At 43.3% G+C, this 20,493-nt stretch overlaps 1 protein-coding gene across 1 annotated transcript in view; it reads left to right on the forward strand.

Moving 5' to 3' along the window:
- Positions 1-20,493, forward strand: part of pik3cb (phosphatidylinositol-4,5-bisphosphate 3-kinase, catalytic subunit beta) — a 41,862-nt gene that overhangs the window by 17,816 nt on the left and 3,553 nt on the right. The window contains exons 3-22 of the mRNA XM_026329584.1: positions 2,583-2,778; positions 4,574-4,802; positions 6,614-6,843; positions 8,695-8,874; positions 10,216-10,383; positions 12,774-12,863; positions 13,112-13,366; positions 13,512-13,608; positions 13,698-13,828; positions 14,180-14,230; positions 14,727-14,915; positions 15,260-15,381; positions 15,687-15,830; positions 15,922-16,021; positions 16,398-16,594; positions 16,710-16,819; positions 16,962-17,040; positions 18,453-18,620; positions 18,747-18,870; positions 18,971-19,116. Of these exons, the coding sequence (XP_026185369.1) occupies positions 2,620-2,778; positions 4,574-4,802; positions 6,614-6,843; positions 8,695-8,874; positions 10,216-10,383; positions 12,774-12,863; positions 13,112-13,366; positions 13,512-13,608; positions 13,698-13,828; positions 14,180-14,230; positions 14,727-14,915; positions 15,260-15,381; positions 15,687-15,830; positions 15,922-16,021; positions 16,398-16,594; positions 16,710-16,819; positions 16,962-17,040; positions 18,453-18,620; positions 18,747-18,870; positions 18,971-19,116 (2,969 nt within the window). The 5' untranslated portion in view covers positions 2,583-2,619. The remainder of the gene's footprint in view (positions 1-2,582; positions 2,779-4,573; positions 4,803-6,613; positions 6,844-8,694; positions 8,875-10,215; positions 10,384-12,773; positions 12,864-13,111; positions 13,367-13,511; positions 13,609-13,697; positions 13,829-14,179; positions 14,231-14,726; positions 14,916-15,259; positions 15,382-15,686; positions 15,831-15,921; positions 16,022-16,397; positions 16,595-16,709; positions 16,820-16,961; positions 17,041-18,452; positions 18,621-18,746; positions 18,871-18,970; positions 19,117-20,493) is intronic.

Consider the following 20,493-nt stretch of genomic DNA (forward strand, 5'->3'; position numbering starts at 1 on the left):
TCTGGAAGAAAATGTGTCACAGGACCTTTAATCACCAGACATGGCCATTTACACACACACAGGCTGTCACATATTCAGCGGAACTACTCAACAACATTTTGCTTCGTCTGTATCATGAGATATGAGTCAGTGGCTGGTTTGCTTGTAAAATGCTGGATACTGCTGGATGTGATGATATCCTGTGTTCCCATTAGCCTTTGTAATGAAACCAGGCTAGTTTGCTCCTCAAGTATGCTTCCCTCTGATCTGCTCACTCTCCTTTGATTCGATGACACACCTCTTTCCAATGCATTTGATATTTGATCAGACATCAGGATTCGCAGATGTGAATGACAGCACTTCTCTTTTCATCCCATGCAGCTGTGTTTGACTTGGTGAAAGCAAACAGGCGCTGTCACGTCTCCTGCATAAAGACAATTCAAACCACTAAATTACCACTGATGCATTGCATGACGGCTGTTTTTCTAACTGCTAGATAAAAACAAAAGTTGCTAAATTCTGCACAAAGAGCAGGTAACGCACATGTAAGTGGGATCATGTTTCTGCACCTTCAAACACAAGCGGCCATCGGAGTTTGCCTGAGGACAGTGATAACACCTTTTACGTGTTCTGATGTTGACTGACTGGACAGATCCCTTCAGGCTCGTCTGTTTGTTGTCACATGAAACTGGCTCTTTCTCCCTGGTCTGGCAAACGCACTTGTTTCTTCTCTGATCCTCCCAGTGAAACCTGACCTTGCAGCAGACCTCTGGCTGTCTGCCACCACATCCTGAATAACCTTGGTGTGTGTGTGTGTGTGTGTGTGTGTGTGTGTGTGTGTGTGTGTGTGTGTGTGTGTGTGTGTGTGTGTGTGTGTGTGTGTGTGTGTGTGTGTGTGTGTGTGTGTGTGTGTGTGTGTGTGTGTGTGTGTGTGTGTGTGTGTGTGTGTGTGTGTGTGACAGCAGAATGACACACTCCAGCTGTCTAGCTTGAAGACGTCTTGCTGATCTGCGTAGACGTTCATCGCCGTCTGCGTGTTCATCCCTCCTGTGTTGTCAGCCCACCAGACAGACACACCTTGGTGTCCTGTTACTTTTCCTTTGTGTAACTGCACCTTTGTGACATTTCAGACTTTCCATTGTCTGCTCCTGTAACTGTTCATCTGAATGGTTTTTATTGTTGTGCGTTGTGTTGTTTCCACCTGTGTCTTTGAGTAAATCATTGTCCTGTGTGTGTGTGTGTGTGTGGGCGTGTTATTGCATATATAAACATTCCTGTACTGTATTACAGTATGTGTTTAACTGAGTTTCTCCACAGTATGTCACACACTAACTGCAGAAGTCCCTTTATGAGATGTTCGTACAGCGAACAACACAGAGAAATGCACGAGATTGTTTTCCATTTGCATGGCTGATAATGTTAAGTGGCTGAGATTGTGGCTCCAAATGCACTGCAGATATTGCACTTTCCTTAGACATGTGACGCAGCAGCAGCTTGAGCACTTAACTTAGAAGGGAAAGACCATTAAAGGCAATCAGGGTGTCATTTGCAATGGGCAGACTGGGAGGAAATGGAGGTGGACCTGTGGCCTCATGTAAGAGTTAATGTACTGGGCCACTTGAGGACTAGGTAATGAGACAAAGGCAGGTGGAAGTGGTACGGTGATGGTATAGCTGTGGTTCAGGCGTGAGCCAAAATGGAAACCAGGCTGTGGGACGTTTTATACCAACCGCTGGGAAGCCACTTACTGCAGCTCAGTGAAATTCCCTGCAGTTAACATGCAGCAGGCTTTTCCAGTTGTGCTCATAGATGCACATGCTCCTGGAACAGCCTGAGGTTTTTAAAATGGATAAAAATGATCACACAAACAAATTTTCTTTTATAAGCAAAGTATTCACATAGTATGTTTAGTAATTACAGATATTTTGATTTTAAAAAGGCAAATGGTTAGTGTGTGTGTGTGTGTGTGTGTGTGTGTGTGTGTATGTGATCAGAAGGGAGGGCAGGGTGACCTTTTGGTCTGTTTTCCTTAGTGGGCGCTGGCACTCACTCAAGTTAGAGTCAGCAACTGGGGCACAGTGACACTGACTCGTCTGTACCTGCACGTCGTTGTTAAATCAAAGGCATAGGAGAAAAGGCTTGAGACGTTTGGTCGTTCATATTGATGAGAGGATGAAACGAGAGAGACCCTTTCAGCTTTCTAGTGATCAGCCTTTGACTAGTTATTGATGATGATTATGGAAATGTATGGATAGACAATATGTCATTTGTCTTTAATTATAAGCCCTTGAGTGTTTTTCAAACTACTTTCTTCAAACTATGAGGACGGCCTAATGGTTTTCTGGAATAGCATCCTCAGCTGCAGGGTTTCAAGGAAGTCAGTCATGAGAACATGGGATGTTAACACATTCTCATTAACCTGTTTAGGCCACTTTACTCTGAATGGACTCACACTTTGTGTTAGCAGCAGTCATTCTCTCCTCTGTAACTGTGCTGATTTGTTGTTGTCCCACAGCTGCAGCACAGCTGAATAAATGGGAATCAACACTGACAGTGTAAAATGTTTTATTTTTTGTTTTTTCCCCCTCTTCTCTTGACACCAGGTCCTTATGGTTCAGGTGGTGTGTGGTGCCCCTTGCCATGCCGCCTGCCATGACAGACCTCCTGGACATATGGGCGGCCCACTCGCCCCTGGCCGGACAAGCTCCGGCCCATATCACTGTGGATTTTCTGCTACCAACCGGTATCTACATCCAGATGGATGTTCCACGCGAGGCCACCATTCAGCACATCAAACTGGTGGGTGACAACATTGGTCTGGGCTAAAAAGTCGTTGCCAATTATTTGTCGTACATAAAACTATACTGTCTATTGCTGCTGCCAATTATGTTGTTACAGAGCAAAAGATCCGTTAGAGCCGTGAGCCCAATAAAACAGAAAACAGTCTGCAGCCTTACAAACACTTACAAAGACACAGTCACACAGCTGGTTAGACATTATCTAATGCCTGTTTTGACAGAAATGGCTGTTGTGGCTGGCTGGGTGTTTTTTGTTTGTGAGTAGCTCTTGGTTTCAGCGAGTAGCTCATGACATCATGCATGACACTAGGTAACAGTGTGAAAGGCTGGTAAGAAGGTGCAGACGTCATGAGCCTTTTCAGGAGTTGTTAACTCTTCCTTACCCTTATTGGGAAGGAAAGGCGGCGACTGTGATGTGTGTTTGAATCTGTGCAGAGTAACTAGAGAAATGAAAACACCTGCATATGCCCAGACGGTGAAAATACAACAGGCCTGCAGTAACTACTAATTAAGGCTTTACTGTGTTGACTGTTGTTTTAGACTTTGGAAGCTGCTTCTAAACGTCTGCATTATCTTACACTATAATCTAATTCAAAGAATCATCACAAAGAGCAGCCTTAAAAATTAGCTCCGTGTTTCCAACAATAAAAGAAGCCCTTATTATTATTATTATTATTATTATTATTATTATCAGTATTTACAGTTTAGACTATTTCTGTTCTTCTGGTTAATCAGGGCACATCTTTCTCACAGATGAAGTTTCTTGTGCATTCTTGTTTTTATCCTGCATGGACACACAACCCCTCACACATGTTTTCTCCAGGCAGGCACTAGTAATTCAAACCTGAAGAGGTTTTTCTGGATAGCAAATAGATGAGTAATGTGTGTCTAGCACGGTGGTGTTTGATAATTTTGCATGTAAGCGTATGTACATATATATGTATTTGCATGCGTGCACGTGTGTGAGAGGGAAACACGTACAGAAGCAAAGGAAAAGCTCTGACGAGAAGCAAGAAAACAGGGAAAGTGAGACTCCTCAGATTTTTCTAGTAAATATAAGAGGACAAACTTGAATTTGGAAGCCAGGACGAGTGTTATGTTAGCAAGAGGACTGAGCGTTTCTTTGACCTTTGCAGCCGAGCAGAGTAAGCTTATGAGTGATAATTTCCCAGAAAGCTGGTTGTTCTGAACCAACAACTATCATTTGAGCCCATTACCACATGTACAAATTGAAAGTATCTGACTGACCGATAACACAGCAGTAACGTTACAAAGCAGGTTTGTTAGGTAGGTCGTTGGTGGAGACATTTGATAAACGTAAAATCACTGTGACTTGCTGGAGAAGAAACTATTTGTTGAGAGGCCAAATGCATCTTTTTCCGTTTTGCTCCAGCATAGCTTTAATAACCTCAGACAAAAACACACGTGACTCACTCAGCCCTGTGAATCACGGCAGCATTGGCATATTGTTGGCATATTATTCACATCCTCTTACAAGGTGCTGCCATGACACGGCTTGAAACATATGTACTGCATGTATTTATATTGAGATATGTCATTGTTCATCATGTAAGAAGGAGCAGTAAGCCTTGTTGTTCTAATAAATAGTCACATAACGTTGTGTATATACAGTGTGCGTGGTCATCAAGCAAAAAGAAGGCTGTTTGTTCCGGTTGCACACATTGAAAGCAGAATTTATTTCATTTGGTCTAATGGATATGATAAAAACACTCCTTGTGGTTTTGTATTGCAAAAAGCACTTCAGTGAAACCCGAGTTCGTTTTTCTCCCTTGCAGCTCTTATGGAAGCAGGCTCAGACGTTCCCACTGTTTCCCGCCCTGGGTGAGATGGAGAGCCACATGTTCGAGTGCGTCAACCAGGCAGCGGTGCACGAAGAGCTGGAGGACGAAACCCGTCGGCTGTGTGATGTTCGCCCATTCCTGCCGGTCCTCAAGCTGGTGACGCGCAACTGTGGCCGAGCAGAGCGCCTGCTGGACTCCAAAATCGGTGTGCTCATTGGCAAAGGTTAGGCGGCGCCACGTTTCCTCAGTTTGAAGTGGAAGATCATCATGCCAGCTCTTAGACACATTACTCCCTCCCTGACTGATTTGTTTACTGTCCTTTTTGAAGAGTTGGTGAGTGGGGCAGTAAATCTTTCTCGCACACCACGAGCCTTAAGCGCCTCTTTATGTATGCTAAGTAGCTCTTTCCAGCCGTCACACCCGAGGCCCATCTGCAGCTGGCTCCTATCAGTGGCTCTGCTGTCTGATAGAGAGGCGTTTGGATCGACCGGACATGTTCCTGACATGTCTTCCATCACCTGTCACTTTGTATTATCTCTGAAGATTAGGCCTGTTGAGCAGAGGGGATCGATCACTACGGGGAAAAGTCCAGTGATTAAACATTTGTTGAAGCTCAGAGTCACTGACAGGATATATTAATGAAAAGAAAGACCTGCTTACTTTACAAAGCTCTTAAGTTAGACCTGTAAATCTATATCATCACAATAAGACAGTGGAGCTGTTTGAGCTGTAACGATTGTCAATCATTTAATTGATTGGAAGAACATTAATCCACGAGTGTTTTGATGAATCACTTCAGTTGTTCTCATAGCAACGAGGCCAAACGCTCTTGGAGTTTTGGACTGTTGATCAGATAAGGTGTGCAAATAAAATACATCTCCCTGGACTGTGGGAAATTTTGTTAATACAGCCACTTTAGGAGCCGCATGTGGTGCAGTGGTTAGCGCGCCTGACCATGAACGTGGCAACGCTGGCTTGACTCCCGGCCCAGCCCCCCCCCCCTCCACACAGAGACACACACACACACTTCCTGTCATCTCTCCACTGTCCAAATGGGACACAAATGCCCCCCAAAATAGCTTTAAATACAGCACAGGGACATATAAATACTTTAAAGAGCAGCTATAAAAAGAAAATATTTCTTTTTTGCTCTTTTAACAGGCCGTGTCACACCCTAACAAACACCCAGCCCTCTTCTGATGGAGCTATACAGGATTATGGGACTTATGGTCATATCAAGGAAATGCAGAGAGGGAGAGAAAGTGACTTTAATTGAAGGAGACTCGGACTATATTGATATTCTTCCCTCCTGGCTCCACTTCTGTCTGACATGATCCGCTAGAAGCAGATTTTAAACGCTTTTGTCAGAGTAAATTGGTGTTTCAAAAGAAGGCATGTCTGGATAGTCACACACTCACAAAAGCACCTCGTGCAGTTCACAGTAACTAACTAATTCGCACTCACATGGTTAACCATGTTTTGGTTTGTTTTTCCCCCTGCAGACATACAGTCACACAAACCAGCTTCCACACTCACACAATGCAGCTAATGTGGTCCAGAGCCCTCCTTTGAACGCTGAGGGTCATGTGAATGTTAAATGGCTTTAAATGTCAACATGTTGTTTTCATTTCCAAGAAAGTATCGTGGAGCACCCCCTGAGATTAAAATACTGGACCAAGTCTCAACAGGGAGCAGTGAGATAAAGTATGATCAGCTAAACAGCAGTTTATGCTTTCGGCCTTTCGTCCTAATGTGACTATTAGTGCTAATCCCATGGGAGGCTGCAGTTTGTGAAGCTTTGGTACAGTCTGGAGGTGGATACATAAACATTAGAGCCTGTGCATTAGAGCAGGTTTAACTAGTATATACTGTACATAGTTCCTGATTCATAAATCTTAGAGCTTCACAAGCTTCGTGCTAAGTTATCTCACACACACACACACACACACACAAAACTGTTTCTGTTTTTGTTGGACTAAGTTGTTATATCAAACATCTTGTTTTGTTTCGATGTCCGTTGTTATCCTCGTCAAGGTCTCCATGAACTCGATGCCATAAATGAGCAGGAGGTGAAGGACTTTCGCAGTAAGATGTTTCGTTTCAGCGAAGAAAGGATGCAACGAGTCCAGATGATGACCTGTACGGAGTGGCTGCAGTCCTGCTTCTCCCCACAGCTGGAACCTGCAGCTGGGTCAGCCATCACTGATGGGGTCAACGACCGGCCATCCGACCTGAAAGTCATAATCCACTTCGATCTGTCTCAGGTGAGTCTGTAGACCGTTAGACGCTGCAGTGTGAGTGCAGAGTATGACCAGGTGTTTATTCAGGATATACAGTACGTTTGACATCAGGGGCGGATCTAGACCCTTTTTAAGGGGGCTGTAGCCCCCCTAAAACGATCAACTATCAAAATTTATTGAAAGTATAATTTTTACGTTTTAACATGCGTCATTAATGACTGACTGCATTCATATTGCAGCATGTAACGAGCAGAGATCATGTTGGTTCTTATCTCATCTCTTATGTGAGGCACCACAGCACCAGGTAGTGTTATCAGCAACAATAGTGAGGGCTAAGCCCCCCTAAGGATGAAATCCTAGAACCGCCCCTGTTTGACATGTTCATTAATATTTGTTTTGGTTATGCAATGAGCAGAATGTGGACTGGTTCACCTGTGTTTTGTGCCACGTTTCTACCTGAATTAACACAGCTTAGCAAAAAAAATAAAACATTCAAACCATTAACAAACAGTTGTGTGTTGTGCACACAACTTTCTTATGTCCTGTACCAGAAATAATAAGGCACCACCAGCTGTGTTTTTGTTTGCTTTTAATCACTCTATCCACAAAGACCAAATTGACAAAAGCCTAGTATAGTAATAAACCTATAAGGCAAACGTGGGACTCACTGCTCCACTAAAGCAGAGAAAATCAACATTTTTAATAGCAAAAGTTGTCATGTGATTCCTCCGGTGCAGGCACATGTGCTGAGGCTCAGTCTCTTTTTCTGCTCACAGTTGGCAGCTCCACAAAAATCACATGACTGAGCCCATGTCATGTGACAACATGTAAATGGGTCAAAATCATCAGTGAAATCATGCCATCCTCCTGGACACACACACATGCATTGACTTGACAGCTCAGGGGACCGAGACGCTGATTAAAATGAAAATGAACTCCCTTCAGTTCCTTTTCTGAACTCTGTCTCCTTCCATCTGTCTTTGTGTCTTTGCTTCTCTAATAGAAATAATGTTATTTAATCATAAAACAGATGGTCATGTCCCTCCAGACTCTTGTGTATCAGCTTTGATCAACATCACAGACACACACATGCACATATCCAAAGATAAGCCATCTGTGCCCCTGTCCTCAGGTGGACATTTGCAGGAAGTCTTATTCGGGAGGTCGTACACAATAAGGCGCGTTAGACAGGAAGTGTGCTGGTGTGGTGTATTCTTGTAAAATGAATATGACGAAAGGTTGTTGATCTCTTTTTCTGCGTTAGCATTCAAATCTTATCTAACTTCAACTTTGAAATGTTTCCACTTCCAAATCAGATAAGCACTTTGAGGAAAGCTGCTGTATGGTGCTTTTGATTTTGCGGTTTAACTGTAATGTAGCTGTAGCTAATTTTTTGTTATTAATTATTGATGCACGGTATTTTTATTAAACCTTCAGGAAATGATGATTCCATCTCAGCTATCAGGTCAGTGCGGAGCTATAAATAGGCTGAAGCAGAGCCTCGGTGTGGGACTCGGGAACGAATTAGTCTGGCTGTGATAATGTGTGCAGGACACACTCTACTATATGTACTGTCCTGTCTGTCCATGTGCAGTATATTCTCATTTTCTGTGCATAAGTCACTGTGTATGTCTGCACTAACTGGTTGTTTTATCATCTTAACACTAATTTAACATTATCTTCTATGATCCAACACCAGTGTCTCAGCTGGTCAAGTCTTCACGCTTTTATGTTTCTTCCCTTTTGTTTTGTTTTTGACATATTTTGGTCCTGACTTGACAAAAAAATAGTTTTTAGCAGTAGCTGTTATTTCACTAGGGTTACACTCTGATGATTGATTTGAACCGGTCTCTGTTTTCTTTTCTCGTCCCGCAGGACTCCATCAGTCTGAAGGTGCCATCATCCAGCACCACCATGGAGCTGATAGAGCTGGCCGTGAGGAAGTGGTTGACCACCCACGGCCCCGAGGAGGAGACACGCAGGGGTCAGTATGTGCTGAGGGTCAGCCATTGTCTGGAGTTCCTGTGTGGAGACCACCCCCTGACTCATTACAAGGTCAGTGGCTTCATAAAGAGTCTGTCAGTCACTGATTGACACAATCATGTACAGAACCTTATATGGCAGCCTTTTGTTGTTGTTGTATTCGTTTCTGTGTTATTGTTCTATAGCACAGTGTCACATTAGTGTGACAGTAACAGCCTGAAGCCTCATTTATTCTTCCAAGAACAGACATCGTCAGTTTATACTTGGAAAAGTTTAGGTGTAAACTAAAATTATTAGACTTGAACCAGACAGATGGTGCCTCAACGCATAGAGATTGTTTGTGTTTTTTATGTTTATCGGTAACTTGTTTTCAACTGTAAGGATTCAGGTAGGCTGAGTGGTTAGCGCTGTTGCCTCACAGCAAGAAGGTTCCTGGTTTGAAACCCATCAGGGGCCTTTCTGTGTGGAGTCTGCATGTTCTCCCTGTGCTTGTGTGGGTTTTCTCCAGGTACTCTGGTTTCCTCCCACAGTCCAAAAACATGTATGTCAGGTTGATTGGTGACTCTAAATTGCCCATAGGAGTGAGTGTGAGTGTGTGAGGTTGTTTGTCTCTATGTGGCCCTGTGATGGACTGGGGACCTGTCCAGGGTGGACCCCTGCCTTTCACCCAGAGAGAGCTGGGATAGGCTCCAGCAGGTCCCTGGGACCCTGGTTAGGACTAAGGAGGTATAGATGATGGATGGATTCAGGTAACCAGAGTTAAGGCACAGAAAAAAAGATGCTAGTGAGTCAACACATACGTGACCCTGGCTCTCAGTTTATTATTAACTCAGTGTAAATGGAACGACACAGTGAAGGAAAGTATTTAGAAAACCTCACTGAGACATTTGCTTCGCCATTGCAGCTTTTAATCTTTATTCTCATTATTATCAGATAAGTATTTTGGAATTAAGGTTTTTTCAAATCAAAGTCCAACACCTGTCGACGATATTTGACAAGTGGACCGATGCAGCTGTGAAACACAGTGAATCCATAGACAGAAACTGCTCTGTCTCCTGGTATGTGCTGTCATTGATTGTGTGACTCACTTTTTAAACATGATTTAAATGGAGATAATACCAAGAGGCTGGATCAGTTTCTCTGTGCGGCCTCTGTGCAAGCTGTGAATGAATTTGTTATGAACTTGTTTTGGCTTGTTTGTCTCTATCCTAAACATTTTTATTTTTAGCTGTTTTCCCTGAAATTTGTGCTTCTAGCACTGAAATGATTTCACACACTTGACTGTGACGTTTTTGTCGCCTGGTTCAAATGAACAAAATCATCATGACCATCAATAAAGCATCTGGCATTTTTGTCTTAAATGTTTAAATATGCACACAGCTAAAAAGTATTCCTGTCCCGTCTTGTCCGCAGTACATCCGCATATGCATGCAGGCCAAGGAATCTCCACACCTCACCCTGGTTCACATTAGCACCATCAAGGGCATGTTTGACAAGGAAATCTCCACCATCAGAGCTGTGGTTACCCGCAAGTCCTGCAACCTACCTTTACCACTACCTCCCAAGAGAAGGGTTCCCACGGTTAGTCCAGGAGTGTGTGTGTGGCTGTGTGAACGAATGCACTTCTCAATTTTGTGTTGTGGTGCCTCTTTGCCTATTTGACCTATGCTGCTGTTTCACTGGCAGCCACATACGTAGGCCAACTGACTGAGTCTTCAGTGGTTAACAACAAATTTTGTTGCTTCCACATGCTGTTTTTTAGCATGTTTGAGTTCAGACTGAGTTAAGCTGATGTGCTCTGTGTAATTTCTACGTGCAAATTTGATCAGCGGTTATTTGACGTTACCACGACTACGGCCAAGTGTGTAACGCACATATGAAAATGTTCTCGTGTACCGTTCTCTAGATAACACAAGTTAATATCCGCCAGTGTTTGCTGAGTAGTGTTCTTGTTTTACCTAAATAGTAAAAGATTCACGGTTTGATTGATTCACCTGCGCTGAGCGGTGCAGGTGTGGAGGTTTACCAAGTAAACATGTACTTGGCAGCCGCCGTCTGTCGTTTATTACGCGGCGCTCTGAGCACATTGGACGAATTTCGCACTGCACTGCCAGCGTTTTGCCACGTTGTCAGAAAACATTGCCTTCTCCTCGCTGCTGCTCCCCCCAGGTGCACAGTGACATCACTTCTTGATGTGTGTGTCCACATTTTAAATGTCAGGTTGAGTTTAATTGGCCTTCGTTAGCAAGTCTCCTGGAGCTTTAATTTGCCTGAGTGTCGGTAAATATTGACTTGCCATGTGAGACATAACCACATATAATCATATATATATATATATATATATATATATATATATATATATATAGTCATAAATGATTCATAATGCAGTTTTCTAACTTGTTCTGTTCTCATCTTATGATTAAATGTTTACTTTATACTGGTTTACAGTAACAGACGCCAGTTTCTCTGCACTTCCACATTTTTGATGACTGCATGTATACTCACTGTCCAGTAATAAGGCTCGAGGCATTACAGGGTGTCACAATCATTGTGTATCATGATTTGTGGTACGTTCAGGGATAAAAACATAAAAACTTAGTCCACGTATGGGAGGTAAGGGTGACAAACAAAGATGAAAATATGAATGATTGTTAAATGATTCATGAGTTCAGTGAATTTGAAGGATTTTTTTTTTTAAAGTGCTGCTGGAGAGAGAGAGAGAGAGGCAGGGAGAGTGAGGGCTATGATGTGTAACCACTGTCGTCAGCTGGGAATCTATTCCTGGACATTGCAAAATTGTGACAATCAATTTCCATTGATGGACCCATCAGTTAATTGACTGATGGGTCCATCAGCTTCATCTACTTCCCCCTCTCTGTAATTGCTCTTGTTCAGCCTTGTTTTCATCACCACAGAAATATTTCAGATTACACCTTTTTTTTTTTTTTTTTTTTTCTCCCCACATCACAGTTAGAAACAGTTTTTCACGCTTTCATCGCCTCCTGACTAGATCGCTGTAACACGGTGCTTTTTCTGGCGAATATCTCTCTTGTTTAAAACATGTCTCACCAGTCGTTGCGTTCGTGTAGCGACTGTTAATCCTAGAACTGATTAGAATATTTTACTTGCATTAGAACCAGGAACGACTCGGTAATATTTCTCAAACTTATAATTGTCCTCTGTTTCCAGTATTCCCTGATGGTTTTGTTTTAGGGCCTCTGCGGTTAGATTTTCTAAATCATAAGTAAAATGTGGAGACTAAGGCTGAAAATGTCTCTTCTTCTTTTAAATCCTCTATTTCCAACACAGGTTCCTGCATTTTGTTCAGTAATGTGGTGTTTTGCCCGTCCTGTTCGTTTTACTGAGCGGTTATTTTGTGAATGTGTTTTTGAAATGTTCTATGTGCATTAAATACACTCTGCTATGGAGGAACACGTTCTGGTCAGATGGCGATACATTTACTGTAGCAGTGTGGTTTTCTATAACGAGAAGTGAGCTTTATTTTCAGGAAAGGAACCTCTTATTGATGCTTATGTTGTGCTGTAAGAAACGTGACTGACTAAACATCGAGAGAGGCACCGACTGAAGTACAGGATGTTTTTGTGATGATACAGTACATGGAGCTCTTGTAGTGGCAGACAAATGCACTCTTTTATCTGACAAGAGGCATATCACACACACACACACACACACACAAGCATTTAAACACATCAGCAGACATATCCACACACAAAGGGAGAGGCAACAATCAGCAGGAAGTGTGCTAGTTAGTCATGTTCATAGTCTCTTGGTGTCATGTGATGCTGTTTGTCCTGCTGACTGCTGATCCTCGCAAATCCACTTGGCTTGACACCAGAATGACCTGCCTGAACCCCCACTTTGTCTGTGTGGGTATGAAGAAGCAGCATGTTGGACTTACATAATTTTACAGTGTGTTATGCCAATGCTGCTCTCTCACTTTCTCTCAACAGCAAGTACAGACTTGTGTGTGGGACGTGTCTAGCCCGTTTAAGATAGTCCTAGTGAATTGCAGCAAGGTGAACGCAGAGGAGACTGCCAAGGTAAACCCTCGCTTCATTCACTTCCACCAAACAGTCATTTATATTCCTGTTAGTACGCCTCTGCACACGCAAATCCCACTCTGTACCGCACTGCTAAATATGTCTCTTAAGTAATGTGAAGACTATTCTTCATGATGCTGAAGCAGGTTAGCTTGTGAATGAACATGCAAATTTATTACAGGGTTAACAAAATGATGTATACCCTTGTGTCCCTTCCCCAACACAACCAAAACCTCCCATCCACCCAGGTCCAGGTGAGGGCGGGGCTCTTCCATGGCACAGAGCTACTGTGCAAACCAGCAGTGAGCAGTGAGAGCAGTGGACGCTCGGAGCACACGTGGAAAGAAAGCACGCTGGAGTTCGAAATCTCTGTCTCTGACCTACCACGCATGACCCGTCTGTGCTTCGCCATCTATGCTGTCATGGATAAGGTCAAGAAGCAGAAGTCTACCAAAAATGCTTACATAAACAAATACCAGACCATCCGCAAAGCAGGAAAAGTGGTAAGAAACAGGCTTGTGCATGAATCTACGTCGCCTGCAGTTCAAATAACAAAAAAACTATATAAAAGTTTCTTTGATTCCAACACATATGCACCAACATCATAGTATCATTGCCTTCTAATTGTTGTTACTGTTTTCCAACCAGCACTATCCTATAGCTTGGGTCAACACCATGGTATTTGACTACAAAGGCCAGCTGAAAACCGGAGATATAATCCTGCACTGCTGGTCTTCCTTTCCTGGTACACACAAGTGATGTAATTAAACTTAAATGAGCTTCCGTGTTCATTGGCACCGTGCAGTAAATACACCATCTATGTGTCCTGCCCAGATGAACTTGAAGAGATGCTGAACCCTATAGGAACCATTCAGACCAACCCGTATACTGAGAATGCCACAGCACTGCACATCCTCTTCCCAGAGTACTCCTCACACCCCATCGTCTTCCCTCCCTTCGACAAGGTCAGACAGACATCAGTCATTCACTGAAAATGTACCTTTTTGCCAGCACTTGTGCTTCCCAGTAAACTTAGATATTTAATGTATGTGAACAAATTAATCCTGCATAATAGAAAGTGTCTCAACTTAGAGAATTGGATGGGACCTCTGTGGCCTTTTTAAAAGAATTGCCTGCAGCTGAGTTTGTCAGCGTGGTGGCTCACTGCTCTTCGTAATGGTGCCTGGTGATTATGATGAAGTGGTGACTGGTAGCATGAGAGGATCAGGACGTGCTTGGCCTGCTTGATGCACTTCAGCAGCCGGTGGTGTGTGTGTGTGTGTTTACTCATTCGGTACACGCTTACTTTTTTGCAGATACTGGAAAAAGCTGCGGAGATTGCAGGAGCAAGTGACTGTGCACCCATGGTGAGTTAATATTCAGTAAGGGGTAAGTGTGCAGACATGCCTAAATATGTACATGCATTCAGAATACAAACGAGGGCAAGACAGGTGAAAATAAGGTGAGAGATTTGTCTTTTGGTCTCACCACCCCTCAGAGGTTACGTAATCCTGCGCTACGGCAGGGCATGCCAGAACACAACCTCCTTAATGTTAGGTGTGTGTGAAACTACCCATTAGCTCTGGTTCCATGTTATAGCTGCTTTTATTTAACTTGTTTAAAACGGGGACAGTTCAGTCATAGTTAGTTTGAGGGTTGGGAAGAATTGAATTTGAGGCAGTTGATGGGGAATTGTGGGATACTTTGACACACTACTGCCATCTTGTGGCTCTTTTGAGTCTCTGCTGCTCATTTCCTCCTTCCAGTTCATCTTCATCTCCCCTGCTTCATCCTCTCACCCTCATCCTGTCCTTCTCACATGCCTCCACTCAAGTGACCATTCTTCCTTTTCAATTACCTCAGGGTCGTGGTGGTAAGAAGTTCCACATAGAGCTGAAGGAGATTATGGAGCGTGACCCGCTCTCTCAGCTGTGTGAGAACGAGAAGGATTTGATCTGGACACTACGCTATGACTGTCGAGAGAATTTCCCCCAGTCACTGCCCAAACTACTTCTTTCCGTCAAGTGGAGCAAGCATGAGGACATGGCCCAGGTGAGCTGGCGTATCCGCTGTTTTTAGTCGGCCGAGCCATTTGTTTTCAGTGTAACAGCCAGTCTTAAAATAAAAAGTGAAATATTGCCTCAAACAAATACATGTTTTATAATCCATAAGTGACGCCTGCATGTTACATGTGTCAAGACTGTTTGAGAAGCAGAGATCAGTCACTCGCACCTGCTACTGGAAAACAGATGTGCAGAATCTAAACAGTTATGAGTTGTTGTTATTATTGCGTGGCCTTATCATGAGTGATCCCAAGGGTAATTCAACTTGAGTTACACAAGCATTGCATAAGTGTGTATCAGTTTCTGAGCATGGGTTTGGCTGTGTGTGTTCAGCTCCAGGCACTGCTTCAGATCTGGCCCAAACTCAGTCCCAGAGATGCTCTGGAGCTGCTGGACTTCAACTATCCTGACCAGTATGTCAGAGAATATGCTGTGTGTTGTCTGCGTGACATGAGGTAAAACACCAATGTATCCACCCACACATATATATAATATATATATATATATATATATAATGTAATATAGTTGTTTTACATGAAAACTTCTACATTTGTTTATTATAATCCGTTACATTTTCTTATTTCTATATTTTTAATAAGTCAGAAAACGGATGAAGTGACTTCATATATTTCAATGACTGTTGTTCTGTTTTTCTTTAAAACAGAGAAACAGATCTATTTTTAATATCTATGAAAACATGAAGTGAAAAACTAAAAGCTAGAAACCAATCAGAAAACCTCGTTTCTGTTCCCTCCACCAGTGATGAGGAGCTGTTGCAGTACCTACTGCAGTTGGTGCAGGTGTTGCGTTATGAGCCCTACTATGACTGTGCCCTCACCCACTTCCTGCTAGAGCGTGCCCAGGGGAACCGCAAGATCGGACACTTCCTCTTCTGGCACCTACGGTGTGTACACAAGAATGTAAAAGCATCAGCCAAACTGAATTTGGAGTCCTTTCTCTTCTGAACCACGGCTCCTCTCTGCTGCCCTCTACAGGTCTGAGATCCACATGCCAGCTGTTTCAGTCCAGTTTGCCCTCATCCTGGAAGCCTACTGCAGATGCAACATCCCTCATATTGAGGTTCTAAAGAAACAAGTAGGCCCCACACACAATCTGCTTTATTTCTTGTCTTGTCTACACACACGTCCTCCTTCTTTTGCATTTTTAACTCTAGACAGCTTCAGTCTTTTACTCTCTGGGGCCAGAATAGGTGCAGTTAGATTCATGGTGTTTTTAGCCCATCACAGCAAAAACAACAATAACCTCCTGCCCTCTAACCTTTGCCCTCAGCAGTGTTGGCTTTGACAGTCACTTCTCAGGACACTTCCTCATCAGCGCAGTCGTTTATTCAACCACTTTCCTGTTTTGATACACACTGGTTTGGCACTGTAGCTCTGACATTGTGTAAAACAGCAGAATAATTGAAATGATGAAATATTGTTCCGGTGCTAACATGATCCATCCGTATCAGGTGGAAGCCCTGAGTAAGCTGAAGTCAGTCAATGAGCTAATTAAGCTGGGAACCATCAAGAACGCTCGGAGTAAAACCAAGGAGGCGATGTTAACCAAGGAGGCCATGATGACCTGCCTGAGGCAGAGTGGCTACTCAGAGACTCTTTCAGACCTGCACTCCCCCCTAAACCCCAATGTCATGCTGTCTGACATCAAGTAAGACAACACTAGTGTTCGTGCCAGAGTGTGTGAGCTGTCAGATCTACTTTGTTTTTTTTATTTCCTATATTTCGCTCGGTTTCATTCCTCGTCTCTTGAATTCTCCCTTCAGTGTGGAGAAGTGTCGCTACATGGACTCGAAGATGAAGCCGCTCTGGATTGTTTACAACAACAAACTGCTGGGGGGAGACACCCTGGGGATCATCTTCAAGAATGGAGACGGTAGGAGGAAAAAAGGGCTGGGAAGGAGGATATGAAAGGGTGGGAGGAGGGGACAAGGTCACGATGAGAAAGGAATGAAATCACTCTCTATTTTCTAAGTAAATAAATATTTTATCCTTCCTCCCTCACTCACTCCTTCTAGACTTAAGGCAAGACATGTTGACCCTCCAGATTTTGAGGTTGATGGATTTACTATGGAAGGAGGCCAGTCTAGACCTCAGGTGAGTCTGTGTGTGTGTCTGTGTGTGTGTGTCTGTGTGTGTGTGTCTGTGTGTGTGTGTCTGTGTGTGTGTGTCTGTGTGTGTGTGTCTGTGTGTGTGTCTGTGTGTGTGTCTGTTTGTGTGTGTCTGTGTGTGTGTCTGTGTGCACACACAGACTTTGTGGGCTTGTTTGTTCCTGCTCTCTGTAGGGAATGGGAAGCTCTGGTGGGGTGCAGCAGAGGGAGGGGAGACCCTAAATCACCCCATGCTAGTTTGACCTCCAACCCTTTTACGCCCTACACATCCATCCACAAACACACACATGCGATATCTGCATTACAACCTAATCGAATCCACACTTACGCACTTTTACAAACCTGTTTTTCCTCCTCCGTCGTGCACTGCTACATCTGGAGCTGTGCGGTGGAGAGGGTTGTTTTGACAGTTGAGTTTGAGGACGGTGCTTCAGATTACAGGGACATGGGTTCAGAGTTTGGACACAAGGACATTGTGAACGAAGGCAGGAACAGTGTAATGAAAGCACTATGATCTGGTACGTCTTACTGCAGGTAATCGTACTTGCCAGCTGTCTGTTTTTTTCCCTTTACTTAACAGCCATTAAGTTAAATAAGAAACGCCTTAAAGTCGTTTGTCCTCCCTTAGGCCTCTGTCCAGCTGCTAATAAAATCTAGAAGCTGCAGCTACCCTGAGCATTGGATCATGTTTGTCTGATCTATATGACTTGGGGAAGTATGTCAGTGAATTATTAGATTAAAGGAGGCGTTCTGAGGATGTTTTTTTGGATCACATTATCCTGCACTCTGCAAAATGAACCACTGGTGCCATCTTATGGAAGCAATGGTAAATATAATGTATTATTTGACTGGTCTGCATCCCATCCCATAATCCCCATGTCTTCCTCACATCCTGCGTTTGTCATCTGCCCTGTCTCAACACTGGTGGATTCTGAGTACAGAGTAGCTTTTACCCAGAAAAGTGCTGTATGAATTAACTTCCAAGATAACCACAGTCTAATATCGTAATCTCTTAAATACATAACACTGGAAGTGGTTTTACGGGGGTGCACACGAATCTACAGATTTCAGCTTTCATGTGGCCCAGATTTCTCTATCGTGTTTTTAACAGCTGTTTTCATTTGTGTGTTCAAAAATATAGGAGGGAAAAAAACATGGGTTGTTGGTCATGACCACATCAGACATTTGTCATAATATCTATGTGCTGACTGAAGTTCAGGTGGTACATGTACAACAAGATAATGATTAGTATTATGAAATAATGTTAACTATAATTTCCTTGTGGAAATGTAAACAGTAGGAATTGCATCAATAGGAATTGTCATGTGTGCCCTTTAGAAATGTACCAACTACTCCAGGATGGATTTCCTGTATTCTCTTTTTGTACGTATCTTGCAGGATCGTACCGTACGGTTGTTTAGCGACGGGCGACCGTGCAGGGCTGATAGAGGTCGTTTCATCAGCAGAGACGATCGCCAACATCCAGCTGACCAGCAGCAACGTGGCAGCAGCTGCAGCGTTTAACAAAGATGCCTTGCTCAACTGGCTCAAAGAGAGGAACTCTGGGTAGGATCCTGCCTGCTGATTAAATGAACCTTTAATTAACTTTGTTTTGGTGTGTTACAGATGGTAGAGGCTTATTTAGAAGAAAATCCACTGAAAAGTGTGTTAATGTTTGTTTTGTGTTGCCAGCGATGCTCTTGATCGGGCCATCGAGGAGTTCACTCTGTCGTGTGCAGGTTACTGCGTAGCTACCTACGTCCTGGGCATTGGAGACCGGCACAGTGACAACATCATGGTCCGCAGTACTGGACAGGTTAGACAGGCCTGTGTTTTTATCTGTAGGAAAGTCTCCACTTGTTTTTCCCTTCATCCCCCCCCCCCCGTGCTCACTGATCTGTGCTCTTGTCCCTCAGCTCTTCCACATAGATTTCGGCCACATCCTGGGAAACTTCAAATCCAAGTTTGGCATCAAGAGGGAGCGTGTACCATTTATCCTCACACATGACTTCATCCACGTCATACAGCAGGGCAAGACGGGATACACAGAAAAGTTTGGCAGGTTTGTTGCACTTTGCACCTCTTTCCATGGCCCAGCTCTGCCTTCTCCATATAGATATGATACATGGAATTAAACTCATTTGGAAGTGAAACCAAATTACAGCTGCCATCTTATATCATGCAGTTGAATTACACTCTTGCTTGTGTTGCTCAATTGTATGGTATAGAATAAGTTTGTTTGTGTAGTACCGTCTCACAACACTAGTTGGCAGTAGACGTCCAGCACTGATCAAAATCATCCCAAGTGTCCCTGGGGAGAAAATCTCTGTTGAAGATTCATATACATGTGTGGTTTAAAAAGAAAATGTTATTTACTTGGAAAAGTTAAAACACACGATTGTTCAGGCAAAAACAGAATCAAGTTCAAATCTGCTTGTTTTTCTGTATCGTAATTACATGTTAACGTTTAGTTTTAATCACCTGGTCCTTCAAAGACATCGAGTGTGCTGAGAAACACGTTGTCTGACGTAAAAGTTTAAGAATATTAATCAAACACTTTAAGCCAGCAAACAGACAGAAGCTCTTTGAAACATGTGATGTGATGAGCTGGCATAAATGCTGTCAGCCTCCATAGGTTCTTTGAAAACGTGCGTCTTTTATTTTGTCACATTGATGTGCATGTGCAGAAGAAGCGAACGTGGGCTGTATAAATGGGCGTGGACACACCATACGTTGTTTCTTCGGCTGAAATGTGTAGTGAAACAAGATGGCATATCTTGTTATGATGGTGGAAATACCCATGTGGTAGTGTGGTACAGTAATCTGTGTTGCTATGACCTACATTCATAACTGTTCCACAGGAGAGTAAACAAGTCATGTGTGGTACCAGCTGCTTCTGTACCAAGACTCACTGGAGTCCAGAAACCATCGAAGACATAATTCCCTGATCCACTGTGAATGTGTTTCCTTAACAGGGCCCAAACTACTGAACTTGAGACAACAGAGTGCTGGATTGTTAACTATGGAAAAAGCTTATCAGGTCTCAGGAGGATGCACATCCCCTGTGTTTTTAATTGCACTGAGTAAATGGGTTTTTGTATAATACTGTGCATGTTCATGTGGCATGAAAACTGCCCGGTTATCTAACAGCTTGGCTTCACTGCCGGGTGTTAGTGAAGAGCAGTCTTGTACATAGTGGATTCAGAAATTATCCAGAGCCTTTCCCTTTTTGCAAACTTTGTGTTTTGGATTTAATTCCGACATGCAATGAGACTTTATATACACAAGTGTGTGTCTGTGGAAACTATGTCCGATGTTATTTCCCACAAGTAAACTCCATTTAAGTTGCTGGCACATCCCAAGGAAGACTGATGTGAGCAGGACGCACCTGAACACAGTTTGGAGTGCCACAGCAAATACAGCAGCAGTTTCACCCATT

Source organism: Mastacembelus armatus, chromosome 13 (assembly GCF_900324485.2).
Source record: "Mastacembelus armatus chromosome 13, fMasArm1.2, whole genome shotgun sequence".
NCBI classification, from domain to species: Eukaryota; Metazoa; Chordata; class Actinopteri; order Synbranchiformes; family Mastacembelidae; genus Mastacembelus; species Mastacembelus armatus.